This window comes from Ambystoma mexicanum, chromosome 7p (assembly GCF_040938575.1).
Source record: "Ambystoma mexicanum isolate Mex_15411 chromosome 7p, UKY_AmexF1_1, whole genome shotgun sequence".
Taxonomy (NCBI): domain Eukaryota; kingdom Metazoa; phylum Chordata; class Amphibia; order Caudata; family Ambystomatidae; genus Ambystoma; species Ambystoma mexicanum.
The window spans coordinates 446,894,641-446,919,471 of NC_090939.1; the positions used below are offsets into that span (position 1 = coordinate 446,894,641).

The 24,831-nt window shown below is 42.8% G+C and overlaps 1 protein-coding gene across 1 annotated transcript in view; it reads left to right on the forward strand.

The window, feature by feature from the left end:
• LOC138526098 (suppressor of tumorigenicity 14 protein homolog) overlaps positions 1 to 14,703 on the forward strand; it is a 1,040,494-nt gene extending 1,025,791 nt beyond the window's left edge. Inside the window, exon 18 of the mRNA XM_069636455.1 lies at positions 13,589 to 14,703. Within this exon, the coding sequence (XP_069492556.1) occupies positions 13,589 to 13,747 (159 nt within the window). The 3' untranslated portion in view covers positions 13,748 to 14,703. The remainder of the gene's footprint in view (positions 1 to 13,588) is intronic.
• The last annotated feature ends 10,128 nt before the right edge of the window (positions 14,704 to 24,831 follow it).

Here is a 24,831-nt window from a genome sequence, read left to right on the forward strand (position 1 = left end):
ATAGAATTAATACTCCCTGCGCAGATAGCAGGGGTAATCTACATTAGAAAGGGGAGGGTGTATAAAGCTGCATGTTGTAGGGGACAATGAATAAAGGTAATGGGGGTTGTTTAAAATCCATTTTGCATTTTCTTTGACTGGGTTTCTTTCAGCTCTTACACAGTGGGGGGTGTGGAATGGAGGAAAGGGGGGACCTAGGTATGCGGTTTGTATTGTGCATGGGAGTGGGCCTGATGATGGGGTTTGTGGGGAGCGGTGGCAGGCCACTAGGGAACATAGTTCCACCACTTTTTTTCGTTCACTTCGACCACTGGTCTGGGCCCCTATTTATGAAGGGTACTTAATGCAGTAGTTAACAGTGGGGTGACCCCCAAGATCTTGCAATAGAGCTACAGTGGCTCCAGTCTAAAAAAAGGGAGGCAGGAAGTTACTTTCTAATTATTATCCCATCTCCCTGTTAGGTGACTTGGGAAACACCTCTGGAATACTGTTACCCTTAGAATTGGAAATAGCCATGCAGGGGACATGTTTATTTTCTTTGGCCCGGGCTAGCTTTAGAGCTGGGCATGGAAACACAGATCTGGGGTTCAGAGTGTTTCTTTTCATCCAGATGTATATTACACTCATACGGGGATCGTTGTCTCTGGCTTTTATTGGCTTAAAGGCTGCCTATGATTTAGTCAACATAGCAAAATATGGATGGTGTTAAGAGAGATAGGGGTTAACGAAGAGATGGTTTGAGCAGTCACAGTCTTATATACTGAGACCGTACCTTTTGTTAGGTATGGCATAGGGGTCAAGCGACAGATTGGGGTCAGCAGGGGGTCCGCTAGTTATGCATGGTTTCTCTGGTGCTTTTTAACCTTTTTGTGGAGGGAGTTGTCACTGCCCTGGGGGGTGGGGATCACGGACGTCCCCATTATTAAAGAGCACCACCGCAAGTACTCGAAAGTACTGTCAGCTGTACGGCGGCTCCTGCTGCCTCTCCTGCTTCTGACTGCCTTCGCCTGCCTCATTGGATTTACCTACGGACTTCCCTTGGCTGTAGCCACGCCCCCAACTTTGTGTGCCTTCAAAACCAAGCAGCCGCGCGCACCAGCGTGCGCGCACCAGCGTGCGCGCACCACCGCAAGTACTCGAAAGTATTGTCGGCTGTACGGCGGGTCCTGCTGCCTCTCCTGCCTCTGACAGCCTTTGCCTGCCTCATTGGATTTACCTACGGACTTCCCTTGGGTATATATACCCTCTCTGATTGGACTTATATGGACTTATAACATACTTAACTTACGCATATAGTGCGTTATAACTGCTCATTTTTGTTTATTCTCTTACCTTTAGCTGTAGCCACGCCCCCAACTTTGCGTGCCTTCAAAACCAAGCCGCCGCGCGCACCAGCGCGTGCGCACCACCGCAAGTACTCGAAAGTACTGTCGGCTGTACGGCGGGTCCTGCTGCCTCTCCTGCCTCTGACTGCCTTCGCCTGCCTCATTGGATTTACCTACGGATTTCCCTTGGGTATATATACCCTCTATGATTGGACTTATATGGACTTATAACATACTTAACATACGCATATAGTGCGTTATAACTGCTAATTTTTGTTTATTCTCTTACCTTTAACTGTAGCCACGCCCCCAACTTTGCGTGCCTTCAAAACCAAGCCGCTGCGCGCACCAGCGCGTGCGCACCACCGCAAGTACTCGAAAGTACTGTCGGCTGTACGGCGGGTCCTGCTGCCTCTCCTGCCTCTGACTGCCTTCGCCTGCCTCATTGGATTTACCTACGGACTTCCCTTGGCTGTAGCCACGCCCCCAACTTTGTGTGCCTTCAAAACCAAGCAGCCGCGCGCACCAGCGTGCGCGCACCAGCGTGCGCGCACCACCGCAAGTACTCGAAAGTATTGTCGGCTGTACGGCGGGTCCTGCTGCCTCTCCTGCCTCTGACAGCCTTTGCCTGCCTCATTGGATTTACCTACGGACTTCCCTTGGGTATATATACCCTCTCTGATTGGACTTATATGGACTTATAACATACTTAACTTACGCATATAGTGCGTTATAACTGCTCATTTTTGTTTATTCTCTTACCTTTAGCTGTAGCCACGCCCCCAACTTTGCGTGCCTTCAAAACCAAGCCGCCGCGCGCACCAGCGCGTGCGCACCACCGCAAGTACTCGAAAGTACTGTCGGCTGTACGGCGGGTCCTGCTGCCTCTCCTGCCTCTGACTGCCTTCGCCTGCCTCATTGGATTTACCTACGGACTTCCCTTGGGTATATATACCCTCTATGATTGGACTTATATGGACTTATAACATACTTAACATACGCATATAGTGCGTTATAACTGCTAATTTTTGTTTATTCTCTTACCTTTAACTGTAGCCACGCCCCCAACTTTGCGTGCCTTCAAAACCAAGCCGCTGCGCGCACCAGCGGGCGTGCACCACCGCAAGTACTCGAAAGTACTGTCGGCTGTCTGCTGTGCTGCGGTGTTGCGGCTTGCTGCAGAACTCTGCCTCCATTTCTCATTTCTCCTCTTTGACCGAGGCTCTGTTTTGCTTCCTGCTTCGCCAACCTTGTCACAGTCAAGCCCTTCCCCTGGTGCAGCCTTACCGCTGCTGTGTCATTGATTCATAAACACCCCACCTATTCTTGCATTGACTTTAACTCCTTGCCTCCCCTGTGTTGTGCAGCCCTGAACGTGAGCCTAACAACCCTACAACCTCCTTAGTCGATGTCGAGACGCTTCGGAAGCCGTGCAGCGTCTCGCACATTACTGGGCGCTCGTTCCATACTCCCGACGCCCAGATAGTCATCTGATTCGGTCCCCTCCCTGTGGGCCTGTTCCGTGTCCCTGTTGTGTTGTGTTGTGCCGTGCTGAAAACCCTATTTGGGCTAAATAAATTTCGGCATTACCATAACCCCAGCTCTCCCTCTGAAGACCTAAGTGAGAAACCTAGACATACTGTGTCTCTCGAGAACTAAAACACTGTGCATTAAGCTAGTAGTACCACCCCCAATATGTTCAGGCTAACTGCTGGAATGCCCCATCCCCCTCCCTGCTATGCCCCTCGCTTTTCTGTCCACATACGCCCGGGTCCTCAAATTTCCGCAATGGCTGGAAGTTCTTTGTCTCAGGGCTTTGAAAAGGCATTCAATGATTCTCCAGCATTGACCCCTCCTCCAGAAGAGATTGCTAAGCCCACCACTATCCATCCTGAAAAACCAGCTGACTTCCCCTCTGTGATCTGCATGTCTGATAAAACCATGCAAGAGTGCTATGTGACCCAGCACCCTGCTTTTGACGAAAGAGCCTTTTTCACCTCGTGTCTTGCTTCACAGTCTCTACTCATTCCAGCACATGCTTCAAATTCTCACCATCCCCCTCTCTATTCAGAGGTAGTGAGCGGGTCAAGCTGCGGATCTCCTACCTCTGCCTTTCACAATACTGATTCAAATGAGGGGGAAAAAAGAAATGACAAACAAAATGAAAAAAAACAACTCTAAGCCCCCCTTCTAATGATCCAATTGCACATTGAACGCAATAGCCCCCCTCGGTAAATTGTGTTGCTTCCTTCCTACCAACGAAAAAAGTTAGATTGAATGATTTTGATGATTCAAGGCTGCCCAATTCCCCTGAAATGTTTCCAACCGACTGCCCTAACGACATCATTTCCTCTCCGGACTCTGCTTTATCAAGCAACACTGAAGTCCCATCATTTGTCAAACCAACCCCTCGCCCATCCTTTGGTTTTCCTTCATTCCCCAATTTTGCTGTCGAACCTGCCCTTATGGCCATAAACACCTCGATACTCTCACTGTCCAAACTTTTTGAACTCCTAGACTCCCGTATAGGTTCTCAGGAATTTTTGCTAAATAACTTAATTAGCAAAATGTATTGCTGGCAATACATTTTCCGGCATTTGTGAAAGCCGAATTAAACATTAAAAGTACTCTTCCTTCCTCTGAGAGAGACATCCCACCTGCTGAGGAGGCTCCTGGGACTGCGATCCAAACTCCAATCCCTGAGATCCCTGGCCCATCTGAGTCTTTTTTTTTTGTCCCTGTGGTGGATTTATGTCCCGAGCCTGAATCAACGCCCTCTCTTCCACCAGATCAAAGTCCAGTCTATGAGATCTTTAATCGTCACTTACAGAATAAGAGACGAAAACGCAAAAAACTTAATAAGTCAACATCACTCCAAAGTCTGAATAATATCCCAGACCCGATATTGGAAAGTCCGCAAACAAAAACAAAACAAAAAAAACAAGAATAAAACTTTGATTAAAAAAAACAAACTACCTGCTTCTAAAGCCAAAAGGTTTGTAGATAATATCTCACTACCATCTGAACAAAATTTGCAGCTTAGTCAGGCTGCGGCCCAAGTGATTCCTGCTCTCTCTTCCAAAGATCCTATTTTGAACCCTGAGCTGCCTTCTGATGGTGCGATGTCTCTCGCAGGTAAGAAGCCTGTTTATATATCACCGTGTATTGAGCCTGTACCATCTTCACATGTTGTAGAATCTTTATACAAGGATACCACAGATGATGACCTAATTAATCGATCGGTCTATTCAAATAACATATCTGTCATGGAAACGGTACACCAAAGTCTACATTATTATAGAGCAAGAGCATTACCTCGAGAGCCAATGTTCTGCATTGTATTGGACCATGATGCTAATCCTTTTATGACCTTTGAACAAAAAAGAAAAAAACTGGTGAAGAGAGCGCCTTTTCCCAAAGACTCTCCTGTGAGAGATCATGAGCACACAGCTCTGAATGAAACACCTTCTCTCCCTTCCACAGAAACTACAAATGTGGGCGCTCCCATTAACTTACCTCTCCCTGGTGATCCGTCAGATTCAAACTTTTCTGATGTGGTTGCTTCTCATGAAGAAGAATGGCTTCCTAAAGTTCTATCAAATGAAACCCTCAGGCTCACTATGATAGATAGAATATTTTCGGATCCCTTCCCAAATATTTCCTATCCCATCCCAGCTCACCAAGACATTGTTGACATCAAAATTTGATCTTTAATTGTAAAAAACTACGTCTGGGACCAACGCCACTTACTATTTGAAAAAGGCCTTCTTCTTGAACCCATATCTCCTCCGGTTCCTGATCTTCAGAAATTACCAGGATCAAATAATCAAATCCCCCTTCAGTTCATGTCGAACCCCTCATGCTCCAATTGCAATCCAATCACCAATACACAACCGCCCCCGCAACAATCCAAATGGTCATGGGTTTTCTCTGCCAGAGCCTTAGAAAATGATAAGCACTAGCAAGATAGGGTCCCCCATCATCAATGCACCCTCATATCTTGGAATACCTGTGGGTTCTCCCACCTATTGAACTCAAAATCTCTTTTACTTAACAACTACAATGTCATTCTGTTACAAGAGACATGGATGTCCAACACTCCTCTCTGGCCGGATCATCAACTTGTAGCAATTAATGCTTCTAAACCAGCAAAGGGAAGACCTGCAGCGGGTCTGCTTATAGCAGTAAGAACTGACTCTCAACTAACCATTTCTGCATGGAAAAGCCCGGAAGCTGGTATCCAACCAGTCTTAATTATGACTGATAATAAAAACCATCCTTTCTTTCCTAAAACTGCGGTCATAAATATATACTGGAATCGAGCTTCTGCTGATGCCCTCAAATTTGCTGACAAAATTGAGCTTATTCTTGACCAAATTCTCTGTGAACCTGATATAACCAATACAATAATTGCTGGGGATTTTAATATGAATCTGTTACAGCCCTTTGAAAAACTAACCAATACAAGACCAGGCAAATGGTTATCTTTAATGAAAATCAGAAACTTCACATTATTAAGAGGCACATTCCCTATAGATGTACCCCCGAGACCAACTTGGAAACGAGGCAATCTTCAATCAACTCTAGATTATGTTTTCATCTCTAATAATTCAACTAAAACAATAATGAACTTCCAAATTATTGAAACCTCCTCGAGCGATCATAACTTGGTGGTAACCTCTTGGAGACCTCATTTTAAATTAAACACTGAATATTACAGAGTCCCACTTGCAATTAACAATGCAAGGACAAGAATTTGGTGGACCCCATCTCGTATAAATGACTTAACACAACTCTTGCATCAAAAACAAAAGGAGATGGACCACACATACTACAATGATTTAATCCAGATTATCCTCGAATCGAGCACTAAATATGCCAAGCCGACCTTTACTCATAAACACAAATGGAACCCTGATATAATTTCCCTTAAAGCAAAACTAAGGTGTGACCTGAGATCACTTTCGGCACACCATAATAAAACATTAAAACAAAAAATAAAAAATAAATATAGAAATCAAATTAAGCAAATAATAGCGTCAACAAAGCAAAGCAATGCTGAAGCTATGCTAAAAGCTATTCTATCCAAAAATGCGGGTGAAATATGGGAACTAATAAATAGATCAGAAAAAACAGCTGAAAAATCTATCTTATTAAATTACATTGACCAAAGGATCTGGGTAAAACACTACGAGAACCTCTGACTCAAACCGCAAGAAGACAATTCTTCTATAAATCAAAGTGGTTTTGTCACAAAATCATTGGATTTTGACCTTTTGGATATAATTATTATAATCAAAAAATTAAATAATTCACGTGCCCCTGGTCCTGACATGATAACAAATGCTATTTTAAAGGAAAACCCAGAAGCATGGGCAGAGGTTTTATATTTGATTTTTAAAAATATTATAAACCAAAATAAATTTCCACCATCATGGCAGACGGCAATTATAATCCCCATTTTTAAATCCGGAGATAGACCTTCACCCTGTAACTACCGCCCTATAGCACTGTTAGATGTGCCAGGGAAAATTTTAGCAAGGCTTGTGGTGCGAGATTTTATAAAATGGCTTTGCGAGCAGGATTTAATGGACCATTATCAATCTGGCTTTGTCCCATGTATTGGTACATCACTAAATCTAATTATTATTGCCATACTGAAAGCCCAAGCCATTCGTCTTAAACAACCAATCTATCTTGCCCTAGTCGATTTTAAACAAGCGTTTGACTCTATTTCTCGCCTTTTGCTTTGGGAAAAACTTTCTAATGCTAACTGCCTTGCTCATATTTTTAACCTCATTTTATTGTTTTATTCGAACACGGGTGTAAGAGTAAAACTTACAACCGACGGCCTTCTGTCAGATACAATAATAACAAATACAGGTCTAAAACAGGGATGTCCGTTTGCTTCAATCCTTTTTAACTTTTATATCAGTGATTTTTTTTAAAGAAATGTTGACCGTCCAGTCGTTTTCACCACGGCTAGGTTCCTTAACAATACCCTACTTATTATACGCAGATGATATGGTTCTTTTCGACAAAACCCTAATAGGGCTTCAGAGGAAATTGGGTGCGTTATCAAAATATGCAGAAATAAATAAACTCGAAATGAACATTAAAAAAACGAAAAATTCTAATTGTCCAACCATTTCCAAAAAAATCTAAATTCAAATTTAAGTGGTACATCTCCAACTGTCCACTTGATATAATACATCAGTATAAATATCTAGGAGTCAACATCAATTCAAGCATTGCCGACATCCCATATAAAGATGACATTTCTAACAGAATGAAACTTCTAGCAATTCAAGCTAAAGCTCTACAAAGAAAGTATGGTTGGTTCTCTTTAATACCTGCTTGTATGTTTTATTTACAGAAAGCAGTACCTATAATAACATATGGTAGTCACACTAAGATTATGAACAAACAAGTAAATTGGGACTATGTTGAAGGTCTATACTGGAAAGCAATACTGCTGGTCCCTCAGAGTTACCCAATAGCCCTAATCCGATATGAACTTGGGTTGTCTTCTCTAGCTGTGGCAGTTTCTTGGGCAACGTTAGCACCATACCGGAAAGCCCTTCTAACTCCAAATAACGCTAAAAATGTATTTCCGGCGGTAAGAGACATGATGAAATCCCCAGGCAACAATTCGATCTCCTCTTGGGTCGATGAGTGTAAAAAGACTCTTGTTAGAGCTGACATCTCTTTCAACGATCTTGCTCTCTTTCCAGACAAAGCGAAATTCAAACTTCTTAGATATGACTGGATTGTCACAAGGGAAAAATGTCTTCAATATTCAGCCTTCAAAGAAGGACCCTTTACTGTAAAAGCATTGAACGACATTCCGAAATACATTTCAACTTTTCCAGAAAGATCATATGCTGATACTTTTTTACGTTTTAGATTAAATCTACTTCCAACTAAGATCAAATTGGCTCAATACTCCAAAGTCCCAGTGTTAAGCACTTCCTGTAGATTCTGCAAAAACTCTATGAAAGAAGAATCTATCTTTCACCTAATCTCGAAATGCTCTTTTCTGCTTAATTTAAGGATAAGATATTTTTTTAAGTTTTTTAAACATACAGTATTACTCACTAAAGACCGATTATGGTATGAGATATTCAATACAGCAAATGTCTCCCTAATTATAGCAACTGTGCAATATCTGAATGTTCTGAATTTAGCGGAAAACGAATACAATTACCATACTACTTCAATGGATGTGATGACTTTCTATTGTACCATATTACATGAAATTTTTATTTTTTGTACCAAATTAGCAATGATCTATGTGATTTCAAATTGTAAACTGTATTATAATGGAAATGTACAATTTAATGCTTATGACTATGTTAACAAAAAAAAAAGAAGAAATGTAATCTTGATGTGAAATATTGAAAAAGTTGATCTTCTCAACTAAACCAATTTTGAATTAAAAAAAAAGAAAAAAAAAATTAAAGAGCACCACCTGTCAATCCTGTTATATGCTGATGTTGCTGTCATGGTGGCCCAACCGGAGGTAGCCCTTCTAAAACTCCTGGAGGTGTTTGAGTATTTTGGCTTGAAGAGAGAATTGGTCATTAACGCTTAGAAATCTAACATTATGTAAATGGGAAAGTTGCGCCCATTTAAAAATATGTTCCTGGTTGATAACCAAAAACTTTAGGGAGGCAGATTATCTTAGAGTCCACATATCAGCCTATGGGCTACGGACCCAGTAGGAAGGTGGCGCTAGAGCGCCTATTCCCCATGCAACAGTCACTTTGAACAGATGTCAAAATAAACTGGGTACATGATTGGTTTATCGAGCAATAGTAGTATGCAAAGCAAAGGCTGTTGCAGTGTCAACATGTGGGGCTGATTATCCGGGGATATGCAAACACAACTCATTGGTGAAGGTAGAAAATGCATTTCTTAAGAGCTTGAAATCAGCCCCTTCCTCTACTGAGCACAGCAATTCAGCAATTGCGTTCCAACTTGGGATTCCTTCTTAGAACTAAAACCTTTGTTATTCTGGGTACCTACATTGGCTGGAATTGAAACAGTCCCGTAAGCAATGCAGATTAAGGATATCTGGAACAGTGACACAATGAACAAAATTCTGGGGCTCAAAAATATATATTTATGTTTTGGTAGTTTGATATATTGGAGCAACCCAGAAGCTATTGTACTACGAGATAACATGTTGGAGCTGTAAAGCTTTCCAGGTGATTGTTTTTGCCTAAATATACTTTGTCCAAATTTTTTTGCTGATTTTACCACTTTTTTTTAGCCCTCCCCATCTCCCTCCCGCTCCTCCTTCTATATAACTTACCCCGATTTCCCATCTGCATTTTTGCAGAAAAAAAAGTGGGAAAATTGCTGCACATTTTTGTTCCGCAAAAGTGTATTTCCGGAAAAGTTGAGGAATACCAAATTTTGGTCCAGAATGCATATTGGAATTGGATACGGGTATTTAATTTGGATACATTGTTATCAGCATGCCTAGCTAGTGATTATTTTACACTTGCCCGAACTTTATCTTACCTTGTTACAACCCCTGTTGCTAAAACTGTTGTTTTTCAAGTTCCCGGCTCCAGGGTCTTCCAGTACTGGCGGTCTGGGGCAAATCAGAATGGAATATTGTTTTGCACATGTGGATTGGGGTATATTGAAACTGTTATCCATTTTGTTATTTATTTGCCCATACTACAATAAATGGAGATGGAAATGGCTAAAACCTGTCCTGAATGAGTATAACATAAGGCATGTTGCTGTAATGTAACACTTTTGTAGGGTTGCTGACAATCCACATCTAGTTTATGTGGTTTGACATTTTCTGTGGAGTGACTGGTCATATATCTGTAAGGGTTTCCCGGAACTAACTGCTAGATGAAAGCAATGTTTACATATATATATTAATTAGTGAAGATAATTTGCAATCTGTTAGACAAAATGTATATTCTTTTTGGCCGGTAACGCAGACCTTTGAAGACAATTTGTGACATGTCAATTCTGGTTCTCATCACATAATTTTTCAAACTGTTTTAATGTCTATATTTTATGTAATTAGAAAACATTGTACACCCCAATCAAATTAATTTACTTACTAGTCGATGAGCCTTCAGATTTTGTGAAATCTGGCATACCTTTCCCAGTTCGGTGAAGTTGAGTTGGACTATCCCCATCCTTCCCAGCGACCCCAGGAATGTTTGCTTTTTTTAGTGCCTGTGAGTCTCCCTTCCTAGCTTTCTCTCTATGCTGCCTATACTTTCTTGCACTCTGCTATGTGGGTCTGGGCCCTTTGGATTGAGGGTTCCTATACCACCTACCTTGGGCACAATCACTCTTCTCAAACCTTTCCATGGGCTTTCTCTACCTGCTCTTCTTGATTTTCTCCAACCCCTTTCTGATCTCAAATGGTATTCTCCTCAACACCCCCTCCTTCTGATATTCCCCAACCTTCCAACTCATCTTTCTCTAACACTGCCTCCTTGTCTTAAACTACCTCCTAAAGAGGTTCTCCTGCCACCTCCTTATCCTCTCCTGCCACCTCTTCCAGCTGTTCACCAACCTCATCCTGATGTTCTTCCACCTCATCCTTATCTTCTCCTCCACCTCCTTCTGTTGCTCAACAACCTTCTCCCGATGTTCTCCAACCTCCTCCTCAACTTCTCCTTGCACCTCCTTCCGCATATATGGCTCCCAGATCCCTGTCCAAACGCCTCCTCTCCCTCAACCACCTCTGTCCCCCAAAACTCCCCCTTCTCTCCATGCTCTCCTCTCCTTTCATGTTCTCTCCAACCTTCTCCAACCCTCACCAGTAGCTCCTTCTCTAAACCCTGACCCTGTCTGTCTGTGAGCCAGGGCTTATGTAGCATACCTCCTCCTCTATGACAGACTCTACTTGAGGGTCTGCACCTGTGATGGAAGAAAATGGTATGGGATGGGCACAGGCTGTGGTTAATGGGTTAACCGGAGTTCCTTAACTGACTGTGAAGGTCGAACAAGTTTTGAAAAGACTGGATTGCAATCTTGAATTTGACATTGGCTGTTGCAGTGGTCTCCAGGCAACCAGAGTTGGCATTTCTGAAAATGCCAGTAAGCGTGGGGTATGTGTTTTAATTTCGCCTGGCTCACTTGAAGGAGTGAGAACTTCAATACATAAGTGAAACCCCTAATGTTGGGAACTAGGGGTTCCATATAACATACCTACACAGTTGCACCCGACATTTCTACTTGAAAAACAATTTCAGTGTATTTACAGTGCATTGAATGCCAATTAATTTCTCAGGACTGAATGCTATCAACCAATTATTCAACTTTATTGTTTTTTTCTTTTCTTGCATCAATTATTTAGTGAAAAAAAAAGAAATTCGTGGTGCCAATTTGTTGCACATTGCATTTTCAAAAAGCATAGATGTTCGTTAAAAGCAACTCCGATGACCATAACTTTATACACATCAGGGTTGTATTGCGAACAACAATTTTACATAGATCCTAACGTGCAAAATGTAATAAAACAAGATTCTGAAAAACACCTCGTGCCGTGATAGTCACTAAGCACCCAAATGAACACTTGTTAACACTTGTTTCGAATCAGGGTCTATGTCTCCAGATCTATGGAAAATTATTTTTCCTATTAAGGCTTTGTCCAGAGGGGCAGTTCCTCCCCTACTGTCAACCGGACGTTTTGGCGGTTCTGTGATTGGACCATCTTCCTCAGGACCTTATGCTGCGTTGAGACCCTGGAAGAAAGCCATAATAATGTGCTTGACAGTGGGGGTGAACTCCCCTCTGGACAAAGCTTTAATAGGAAAAATCCTTTTCCATAGATCTGGAGACACAGACCCTGGTTCGAAACAAGTGTTAACAAATGTTCATTTGGGTGCTTAGTGAGTATCACGGCACAAGCAGTGGTCGAAGTGAGCGGGAACGGTCGGGAGCTCTGTTCCACTACTTTTATTTTTTACTGCTAACAATTCCACTACTTTTTGCAACCATTTTCACCATTCCAAAACTGTTGTTTATGAAGTTAAAGCAGTCTTCTACACTGTACTACCCGATGGAAGTTACAGCTAAACTGAAATCTGTTTCAACTCAATTGGCTGTCAATCAGCATGGCTGCAACTTTTGAAAAACCTTTTCCATAGGGCTTCCTTCCTGCCTTCTATGTCCTCTGCTGGGGTCACGGTTCCACTACTTGTTTGTTATACTTCGAACACTAGGCACAAGGTGTTTTTCAGAATTTACTTTTATTACATTTTGCACGTTAGGATGCATGTAAAATGGTTGTTCGCAGTACAACCATGCTGAGTATGAAGTTATGTTCCTTAGAGTTGCTTTAAACTAACATCTATGCTTTTTGAAAATGCAATGTGGAACAAATTGGCATCAAGAAAAAAATGTTTGCACTAAATAATTGATGCAAGTAAAAAACCCAATAAAGTTGAATAATTGGTTGATAGCATTCAGTCCTGAGAAATTAATGTCATGCAATGCATTATACATACACTGAAATTGTTATTCAGGCAGAAATGTTGGGTACAATGACAATGATGTGTTTATTTATATAGCGCCTTATTCCAAAGGGATTAACAAAGCACATATTTACAGACAATATCACCCAACCGAAATTGGTACTCATTTATCGACCTTGGAAGGATGAAAGGCTGAGTTGGCCTTGCCGGGATTCAAACCCGCAACCTACAGATTATTATCTTACAACTGTTTAAGAAAGTCTGAGTGAGAACCGCAGGAGTTTTCTTGTAAACGCCGCAGATCTGTGTAACTCCGCTAGCGAGTTGTTCACATAGGAATCTGTGCTGGACCCCTAATGTGTCTGAGAGCTACAGCACGGGGTAGGGATTCTCTGTGTCATGCGCTCAGTGTTGTCCCAGAAGAACGTTCCTGTGACTTTGCCCCGTCCTTTGGAGGGGGCTATCATGGTTGACCAGGATATCACCCCCTTACTACCACAGGCCCATCCTTCTTTGGCTTGAGAGGGCTCGCAGCCCCTGGATCCCCCAGTGGCAAAGGAACCCCCATCCTCAGAAAGGCGATTTCGTCACAGGCGTTAACTGAAATGGCCTGTTCTGCTCTCATTTTGCATGCTGGAAGGGTTGTTTTCTTGGTGTATAGTAAAACATGGAGGCTGTGCCTGCCCTTACGCATTCCCATGTACTGAGTCGTACTATATGAAATCCAACAATCCGTTTGAAAACTTATAAGAAATGTTCACCAGACACTGTTAATATTCTTCCTTTGCACGTTTCTTCTAGGGTGACTCTGGCGGTCCCCTTGCCTGCCTGGGCCGAGAGAACCGGTGGTACCTTGCGGGCATCGTCAGCTGGGGCGAGGGATGCGCGCGCCGCAGCCGTCCCGGCGTGTACACAAAGGTCACGGAACTCTATGACTGGGTCCAAGAGCAGATCAATTGAGGATCTCGGCGACACACCTGGAAGGCGGATCCCTTTACACCCTACATTGGACGACAATCCGAAGGCCGCACAAGTTTACAATATGTTCAAAGAATTTGAATTACACGTACATCCACACAGATGTAAACAGATTTTATTTGGCTCTATATTTCTTTATAGCCGGACAACATATTTATGTTCCAATCCCCATTTTGCAGAAGATGAACTGAGCGTTAAGTACACAAATTGCTGTTATGTTAACTGCTGCGAAAGTTCTGCCTCCCTTTTCATAAGCGAAACAAGATTTACAAATGTGTAATAAAATATTACTGGATTCATTTTTACAATTCCACACTCATGCATTCTGTGAAAAATATCTGGTTCGCAATTAAACATGCTTTCTTAAAAAAAAATTAAAAAAAAAGGTTGGTCCTGCTTTTATGGCGCAATACAATACAAACTCATTTGTAAAAAAAAAAAAAAAAGAAAGAAAATTGCACTGATTCCAGGAAAAATAGATGCACGGTCAAACTTACAAAAGCATCCGAATTATGGTGCAGAAAATCCGCTGTGTGGCGCATAATCAAACGTTGACATCACTTTACATTACAACGTGTGTGCCTCAGGACCCAGGGAACAGGATGGGGCGGGCCTGGCAGCCTCAATGTTGTAGACTGAAACACTGCTAGATTTCCTGCTCCAATGAAGCATTCAGCGTCCAGGCTTCAGGTGATGAGTGCCAAGGGGGAGGAATTAACAGCGTCATCAGAGTCAAGAAAGAGTGACTAACCAATTGTGAGAATGCTGTGGTCTGTTTCTGCCAAGTCTGAAGCACGAATATTCTTGGCCTCCCTCGACAACATCAATCACCTGCTTCATCTAACAGCGTAGTGCGGCACTGCAGGAGGACGTGTGTTTGAGGAAGGGTCATTAAAACAGACCTATGGGCTGGTAGGATAGCTCAGGGGCAACGCGCTTGTCTTAGAAGCAATACAATGCAGAGCAACACAGGTGCAAATCCTGGTCCCTCACTTAGAGACTGGTCTCCGTTATTGAGCGTGTTATTAAAAAACGAATTAATTCATTTGTTATGGGAACTTGAAAAGTACATTTTGTTCTTGGGTTATGCCCAGTGCTTAATGTGTAGGGGGGGCTTGCCAGGGCTCAGCCCCAGCATTTATTTCAGAGCCCGGCACTTATTTCTAATCCTAGCTTGATAATGTGTGGCTTTTTGGAAACTTTATTTTTTTAACTGTCAGTCAGTCATAGTAATATATAAAAAAAAAAGAGTCTACACTGACCTGGGTTTCTTCACCCTGGACTTGCCCATTGTTATTCACAAACCTGATATCCCAGGTTGGCAGGGCATGGCGATTTATACATTTTCATGAATAACAATGTGTTAGAAGGTGACGATGATGTTGGGTAATGATGCTGGCCAGCCGGCACACTGCTTCAATCAACCTGCTTTCCATTGCTGCACATGGCTCCACTGTAATAACCAGCAAAGTGGGTTGACAGCAGCAGGACAGTCCCCAGCCAGCAGCCTCAACACAGGGCAAAGTCAGTGAAAAGGCCAATATCAAAGAGGAGTGTGTAGCATGGGTGCCAAATCAAGGAAGATGATCTTGCTGCAGTGCTGACAGGCACGTTCATCAGTTCAGTAATGATTTTGCCAATAATTGACCATACAAGGAAAGCACGTTGGCTCTTGTTTTAAATTGATAAATTGTTCAAATGTCCTACTTGCCACTGATGGGATCAGAGCAAAATATTAACAATACTGTGTTTTAAAGAAACACTTAAACATTTATATTTTTTCAAGACACAACAGCCCTCATTACAACTTTGCCAGTCCGGAAACAACGGTGGCGGTAAGCTTACCGCCACTGTTGTTTGCAGACCGGCAAAGTACAGGTCAGCGGCCTGGTGCCTTGCCGCCCACCAGGTCTGTCCTGGCGGGCGTATTGGCACCCGGCCACAGACGTTTATGGAAGCACTGGCACCGCTGTTAACGGTGCTGGTGTATACATGGTCCCCATTCCCATTGAGTCCTACAGGACTTAAATGGGAATGGGGATTAACAATTGCCACAGCCTGACTTACCGGACTGCTGGGGCTGTAATGCCCTGGTTATTCCGGCAGGTCAGGTGTCGGTAATTCATTACGGGTCCACCGGCTACCTGCCGGTTTTTCCGGCCGGGTTTCTGCCAGACTCGTAATGAGGGTCAATATGTTAAGTCAGTTGGTATCTGTAAATCACACCATGCATCCATCACCCTCAATGAACCGTTGTATTTGCAGCCTTAACACCAATTATGTTTGTTCTGTATGGAGCAGGCATGGATCAGTGGGCTGGGAGCTGCCCGGCCAAATATGTCAGTGGCGTGCAAGAACTTGTTTGGGCCCTGGCACTTATTTTCTTACAAATTAAACACTGGATATGCCATTATGCAAGGCGTGACAGCGACAACCGCGGACAGTGGTGTGTCCTATCTGCATCATCATGTGTGCAAGGACATGGCTGTAGAGGAAAAGAGAAAGTGCAGGGACTGGTGAGGAGGAAGGACCAGCAAGAAACACACTCACACTAAGCTAAGAATCCAGAGGGTTGCTTTATTCGTTCGTTTCTGTGGCCTGATTGTATTGGCTGCCACAAATGGTGACAAGTCGTCCTTGCTGGCACTTGAGCACCCACCAGTGGGCCTGCTTCCACACCAGTTTCTGTAAGGCCATATGACAATGTTACATCTTTGATGTGGCAGCTTCCAGGGCCCGGTAACCAACCTAATTCTCTGCCCACAGCAGTCCACCTCCCCTGAATTTTCAGAGTGGTGGTATGCCCTGCTCCCACAAACAGAGTGCCTGTGGTTTAGTCTAAGCATATACTACCTTCATGCATGTGCTTATGCAGGTTACCTTTTACGTGGCTGCGCCTCTTAGCCAGGCTAACGACCTGCATACATTGCTGTTGCCAATCATCCACCTCTGGGTTTCCTACTGCACCTAAACATCTGAAGCCGGGAACACACCCAGACCGTATGTCCTGACTGAGGTGTTGCGAGCAGCTGCCACACCTGATTTGCTGCTGCCCTGAGCGCCCACACAATATGCGGAACATCCGACAGATCGAAAGCTACATCATGGGCCCCATCTGTCTTGGAGTGCCGCCCCTGTAGACTGTGATTTCTAGGGGAGGTAGGTTTATGTTTACCCATGCCATACACAGGATCATCTCCTCCGCATAGCGACCGCTGGTGCATCTTCGTTCAACACAACCAGCATGCTATACTTTCGTGCAGCAAACCGACCACTGACTGTGTCTGCACCTGCCCCTCTACATTGACATCATAGACTTGGGTCCACAATGGGTGAGGTGGGCGAAAGAATTTGACGTTTTGATTGCTGCTAGGGGTTTGAGGAATGACTCAAACGAGAGGTCGCCTTATGCACTGTTGTTTGTGACATCTCGGAATTGCTGGAAGAAAGGACCCGCATATCTGATGTCCTAAATGTGAGTATTGCTGACCAGTACTTGCTAAAAAAAAAAGAACGTGGACTATGAATGTTATGCGTTTCACACCAAACTCGAAGAAAGATGGTTCATTGTGCGCCTCAAAGTGTGGAGCAAGCACCTCCTGGACTTTCACTTGTACTTGAGGGACAAAGCACTCAAGTCGCAAGTCATTGCTGGATGTGAGCCATCCTTGCCTCGAAGAAAGCTCTCACAAAAGCAGAGGCATTGCTAGTGGGGGGTGGGGAGGGTGGAAGCCCCAGGTCTTTTGGTTGTAGTCCTGGATAGAAGCTCAGGTGCTACAACCAAAAGGCTAGCCACCCGAGTCCCGACAGTCGCGACATTAGTGTAGCTCTGGATCTTTTCCAGACCTAGCAACACCCCTGCACAAAAGCCATGCGCACACTACGAAATGCAAACCATGGCCCATGCTGCCATTATGGCTGATCTGCAACTGGAAGCTAAGGATATATGAATACATCCTACTGCATCCCATCATATGCAAGATTAGTGACACTCGAAAAATGAAAATGGCGGCTGTGAAAATATGCTACCAGGGTGGATGTGTCACCCTCATGAGGGTGAGTGTCCTGCCATAGGTTGTTTTTGATGCATGCTCAATGAAATGTTGAGGCACATTTTGTCTCTTCAAAAGAAAAAGAGAACAGCGTAATAAGAACGCACATTTTAAGGTCTTTATATTATGCCCTATTGCATTAATTACATGGTTGTTTTGATGCATTCTCAATGAAATGTTGAAAAAGATGTATTGTTTTGTGTGAACCATTAGGGTTCCTTTTTTATATGTATCACTTGGGCTGTATAGCTTTTTTTAACAATTGTGATAGACATTAAAATATGCGTTATTTTTTGAAAGGTCTTGTGTGTCTACTACCTACAATTTGAATGGGTAGCATGTATGTGTAGTGGACAGAAGTTACAGACAAACCCTTAGCCTGAAATGGAGGAAGTCGTATTTGTGGGATTTCCCTCTGCTATTATACAGTATTCAGTCCTCACCAACACGGCCCCTAAAAATAGGACAACACAGCTCGGTTTAAGCTGACGCCTGCCATAGGTCAGACACGCAACACGTGTGGAAAAGGAAATCATTTTCATGCTGATTGTTTTGTGTCTAAAGGTAGGCATGTACCAAAGAATGAGAATGCACAAGTGATACATGCCAACATCAAAGGAGTGAATGGCCTGCTCACCAGATCACCCTAAGCACTGTCCAGAGAGCATGAAACCCAGAAAAGAAAGACATGGAGTATTATATCTTGGTGCCAAGTCTGGATCTTCCTCCAACGAGGATCGGTGGAATATATACTTATTTGCTCTATGCAACAGAACTGACACTGATCCCATCCCTCTCTTACTGTTACAAATCAAGGTGCAGCCGATAGAGTTCCTCATAGACACTGGCACACCACAAATGTCATTAGTCAAACAGAATACTCAGTGCATAAAGGGTTGAATACTCTTTGCTCATACAGTGTTGACATCCACCCATAAGGGGCACACTACATGCTACCTGCCAAGGGATGATCTCAGCTTCATCCATCTACAAAGATCATGCTACTAAGCTACAAATATATGTCATAAGCACTTGCATTAACAGTTGTTGCATTCTCGGCTTCAAAGAGGCAGTGCAAATGTGCATTTCATGTGTCTTCTACCAATTCATGGTGACAACATAAAGCTGATTGGCAAACTGTTTCTGCCACTATTTAAAGAACTGAGTAAACTTAGAAACAGAAAGAGTAGTATGAATATTATGACCGGTAGCACAGTCAAGGAATTCCATGGACATGCAGAAGCAAGCTGAATTTGAGCTACTTTCACTTCCGGATCAAGATATCATCAAGCCAGAAAAAGCCCTCCCACTGGGGCCTCGCTCATAGTGTCAGTACCAAAAAAGGAATCAGGAGGGCTATGCGCATCTGTGTAGACATGGGGCTACCGATTCCATGTCACTTCGCCCACAGTAATTAGTTTGTGGTACTTTACCACAAAGTAATTACTTTGACATTTTTCATCTATTTTTTTATTTTTATTTGGGGTGGTGCCTGCCCCAGTCCCCTCCCCTTCATTACTGTGCCTACTGCACACCCTCCCCACACCCTTTTTACACCCTGCCCACCAATACCTATATTTCTTTGATGTAATTTCGAAGTAATTACTGTGTGGTAAATTACCACACAGTAATTACTGTCTTCTGAAACAACGCAATACCAGGCTTACCTAATCAAGCCACCCAGAGGGAATGGCACTTTGCCCCCTGAATCATCTGCCATGAAGCACCTGCTGATCAGACAGCCAAGACATTCACAAAATTGATCTGAATGAAGGTTATCCCCAGTTGGAACTGGGCCACTCCTTTCAAAACCTAACCACGTATGCAACAAAGCTTGGACCTTTCCGATATAAATGATTATGCTTTGGTGTAGTATCCACAGCAGAAATGCTCAAGTAAGAAATACACAAAGTAATATGTCACATTGCAAACTGTTTCAATCACACTGAGGGCATACTAGTCTTTGGCACCACACATGAGACACATTACGAAACACTCAAGAGAGATTGTTTGGTGCAGGAATTAGCACAACTGGCACTCCACAAGAAGACATGTGAACTCAGCAAACACATGCTCAACTTGTTCAGTCATATATTATAAAAGAACACAATGCAGACAGACTCAGAGAAAATATAGGCACTCACTCACAACAGGACCAGCACGTCAACATATGTCTGTTCCGCCAGATATAATGATAGTTTCCCAAAGTGGGGTTACACTCGTACATTAGTGCTGATAGTGCCCCAGATGCCAACTGATATATACATATAAATATATATATAATCTCAGACCATCTTCCTACGGCCAATGGGGTCTTCAAGGAACATGAGCGGTGAGCTTGCAACACACTTTAACATGCACACATTTAAGGCTGCATGTACATTTTTCTCTGAAATGTGAGCAGCAAATAAGGGTGCGTGATTGTTATACAAGGCAGGCTGCACTATTGAAGCGTGATGTTAGAGCAATTAAATGATTGGTCTGTTTATGAAGCGCTGGAGAATGACGGTACGAATGAGATGCAGACAGTGTTTAAATAGCTTTTGTGACAGCCCTACATGAGCAGTGGATTCCTGAATGTTCTGGTTTCTATCTTACTCTGGAACATCCTTTGACTCCACTCATTTACTGTTTACTCAGGATTTACACAATGTAGAGTACAAGTATCAATGTATTTGAATCACTGGCTAAATATGTGGATTTTCATTTACATATATTGGTGGTATTGTGCGAAAGTAATGTCTAAGATGACGTTTGTTTTCTTTAACTAATTGGATGAATATCAGCATGAGTGATCTTGTTGTCTCGTTACTATGAATTTGTCTGACCTGTATATTAGCATCTCTCATGCAATTGCTGTGTCAGGAGTTTTGGGCCTTTTAGGAGACAGTACCATTGCACATGAGAGTCATGAGTTTCTGTTGATGATGTTGAAAACTGTGTTAAGATGTATTTATTTTCTATTTGAGTTTTGCGGCTTCACTGCATAGATGATATTCTCATTGTATGGACAGGATCATTGGATGATTGAGAACCATTTGAAATATGGGTGAGTACATTCTATCTTTGCATAAAATGTACTATTAATGTTGGAGCAGATAACATTAACTTTTTGGACATCTTTGTTCATTACAAAGCTATTTTTTTTTAACTTTGCATTGCTTTCAAAACCTACAGGTAGCAATTCTTTATTGTGATGATTTAGGCCACACCTGGGCCCTTAAGAGAGCATGACCATATTCCCAATCTTTGCGCGAGGAGGATTACTTCAACTGATGTAGCTTTTAAACAAGGTATTGAACAAATGACTGAACAATTTAGTAGAAGCGGAATCCAGTTGATTTACTTAATCAAGCACAGAGCAGAGAATTGGATTGCTTTTGCCTGATAAATAAAGGACCTATGCAGGCAATAAATGTAGCTTTTGTTCAAACATGTTGTCCAGTTAATTACCATATCAGATCTAGCATAAAGAAATATTGGTTGATCATTTCAAGTGATAAATGCGTACCCTTACAAAACACTGGGCCTCATTACGAATGTGGTGCAAAGGCAACAACGGCGCTGGTAGTGCTACCGGCACCGTTGTTACCTCTCCGCCACATTACGAGTTCTGCTTGCCGGTGCCGGACTGCACGCGTGGTCTGACCACGCGTGCAGACCGGCACCCGTGAGCAGTACTCGTGATTGCACCGGCACCGTTATTAATGGTGCCGGTGCAACCATGCTCCCGATCCCCATTCTGCCCTATAGGGCAGAATGGGGATCGGGAGGCCAGCCATATCGGCACCCGCGAATGGGCATTTACCAGCCCATTCCTCTCGTAATGGGCCGGTAATGGCCCATTCCTGGTTCCCGGTGCCGGTAGCGAGTTTGGCGGTAGCCATGCCCTTAATTAGGGCATGGCTACCGCCAAACTCGTAATGAGGCCCACTGTCCTGTATTTGCAGACCCTAGACAGGATATTTTACAAAACATATTGCTTTGAGCTGATAAGTTGGAAAAAACAGACACACCATTAAGACTAAAGACTTTAAAGATGGGCATATTTCCATGTCTTGTGTGCTTAGCGTGTAATAATGTAATTGCAGGATCAAGTATTTCTCATCTCCGTTCTGAAACATGCTGTTACCAGTTTACCTACTTGTGTAATCTCTGTATTGAAGTGTTCATGTGGTAAGGTAAACGCAGGTGAGGCATTTTCGTTGTTAAGGAAATAATAATTTGAAAGGAATCATTCAAAAGGATATGTTACCAGGCATTTCAATATGCAGGGTCATTAGGTAGAGCAATGGAGGATTTTAGTACTATACTATAACCCCAAACATTACTGCCATATAGATTGCACATGCAAAATGCATCAGAGGCAATGTTCTTCGATTCATCATTTACCCTTTTTGCAATTGGATGGGATAGATGAGTAGATCAATTACTATTGCTTAATTTCTTCACTGTGCCTTATAGTTCAACTGAACCTTTCACACATTTAACATAATACAAAGCAGCACAAAGAAAGCATTTAAAAACACCATTTCACATGGTAAAACTTTTCTTTAGTACCTAAAATCACATTAAGAGAGAAATTTAATTTGTGTTTAAAATCCAAATCCACAGCACTTTGTCCCATAGGTTACTAAAAAGGAGCCAGTTCCACCTCCCCCATCGCGTCCAGAGCTGGACAATGCGGACAGAAGTGTTTTAAGGATTCATCCTCCTGCACAAAATAGCAACAGTTTTGAGACCCCTTCTCCCTGTTACTCCTGATCCCCGGCACCTCCATTGTGGGTAACAGGTTACATTTAAACCTCAATACTTTCATGCAGAGCTCTTTGGATGGATGTTTTCTTCAATACGGAGCCACAACAGTAAAACTTTTTATCGCCCAGTCAAAATGATCATTAAAACAGCGGTAACCCAAAACCTCTTCCCTCGTCTTGATCCATGCCAATTTATGCAATTGTAACTTCACCTTGTTCAGGTTAGCACAGAGTTCCTCCCATGATGAGTCTATTCTCCTCAACAATTCAACTCTTTCTCTCACCCATTGCTCGAGGACCATGCAGGAGCCTTTGCCTAACATTGTGTTTAAATAAACATAAAATTATGCTGAAGGATGGCAAACCCCATTAGCATACAGTTGCAAAGACCGCATTCAATATGGGTTTGTAATGACAATACTCCAAATTCATACCTCACACCCACAAATGGCACTGAGTTGGGGAGGCGCAGAACCCTCCTCCACATTTTTGCTTCCAACTTTTGCCATGGTATAGCTACATCAAAGCTCTCTCCGCCAAAGATCAGCCTGGCTACAGGTTGTTGCCGGTAAATGTTTATCAAAGGGAAGGCATATAATCTGCCGAATTTGTAATCAAATTGCGATAATTCCACTGCTGCTGCCATAAATGTAACTTCCACGCCTCTTGCTGGTGGGCCGGGCCGTTCCCCCTACTTGCATATAGAAAATTCCCCAAATATTTGTATTGGTAAACTATTTCCAAATACTCACCATTTAGGGACCACGTACACTTTTTCAATTTGGATCTGATAAGGTTTACTATCAAAGTTTTTGATTTCCTAATATTTATAGACTGATCCAAAAAGACACTTAGGTAGTTCAAAGCTCTCTGGAGGCATATTGAGGTCATGACGATATCATCTGCGTAGTTAAAATACTGCAACCTCTTGCCTCCCAACAAAGGGGGATTAGTCCTTGCCAATTCCCAGCACTATACCATGTCCTTTAGTTAAAAAGGAATGGCGTGAGGACGCATGCTTGTGATAGCCCCCGGTTGGTATCTATACACCTTGTACACGAGCCCTCTGAATCAAGTCTAACCTTGATTATAGTTCCCCTATGTAAGGCTTCCAGCATACGAATCATCAGCGGTGGGCATCCATTAGTGTCCAGCTTTTTCCAAAGCAAAGTCCAATCCACATGATCAAATGCTTTGCTTATGTCAAGGATGGCCAAATATACAGGCCTCCCTTGAGATTGTAAATGCTTTGCCAGTAGCAATAACACAAGGCTGTTTAACACTGTTCCCACACCCTTCCTAAAACCCATAAATCCAGGAAATTTGCCTTTTTTGCCCATGCCTGAAGCTCTTTTAAAATTAATCTTGCAAAAGGTTTATTTGAACAATCCAGTAGAGGAATGGGCCTATATCGTATTGTATGGGGAGGACCTATCCCCTCCCTTAAAGATCAGCACGATCGTGTGATCAGCACGATCGTGGCGTCACTCCAAGACTCAGGAAACTCCCCCAATAGGAGAATATTACCAAACAGTCTTGACAAAAGATGAGTCCTCATCATAATGTCTGATTTTAATGTCAAGTTGGAGAGGCTGTCGGGCCCTGGAGCATTTCAATGTTTGCTCTTCCTAATCAAGAAAGCTATCTCGTCCCGGTCCCAGGAAATCACGCCCAACCAATTTCGACACAAGTAGTGCCTTTGGAATTGCAGATCACCCTTAACATAGAGATATGAGAACTGTTTGACCCACACCTGCTCCGTAATAGACTGATTTTGCAAGAATTTATTAGACCACTCAGGCTTCAATAGTTTCCAGAAGATGTTGCCGTTATTACTCAAAACACACCCCAACATCTTTTCAACATCATTTAACATCATCAAGAACCTGTGACTCTTCAACCAATGTTTAAATTTATTTTTCAGGGATACAATTTCCAATTTAACACAGCCCTCATTTAGTTCTTTAAGGCTTTTGATTCCTGCATGCAACTGTTGTTTCTGCATGCTAATTTCAGCATCAAAAGCATGATTGTAACCTGTCACTTTAGACATTTTGGCAAGGAGAGTGCCAGGCATTAAATCTCCCAGCACTGCACGAATACAGGACACAAACCCATGGGGCAAGCTTATGTCACTCTCTTTATTATGCAGGAGGTCACCTATTTGGTGGTTGAATGGGGTCGTTATCTTTTTAGACTATTTCACTGCATGATTTCTTGGATCAATCTCAACAATTAGGGGGCTCTCATAAACAGA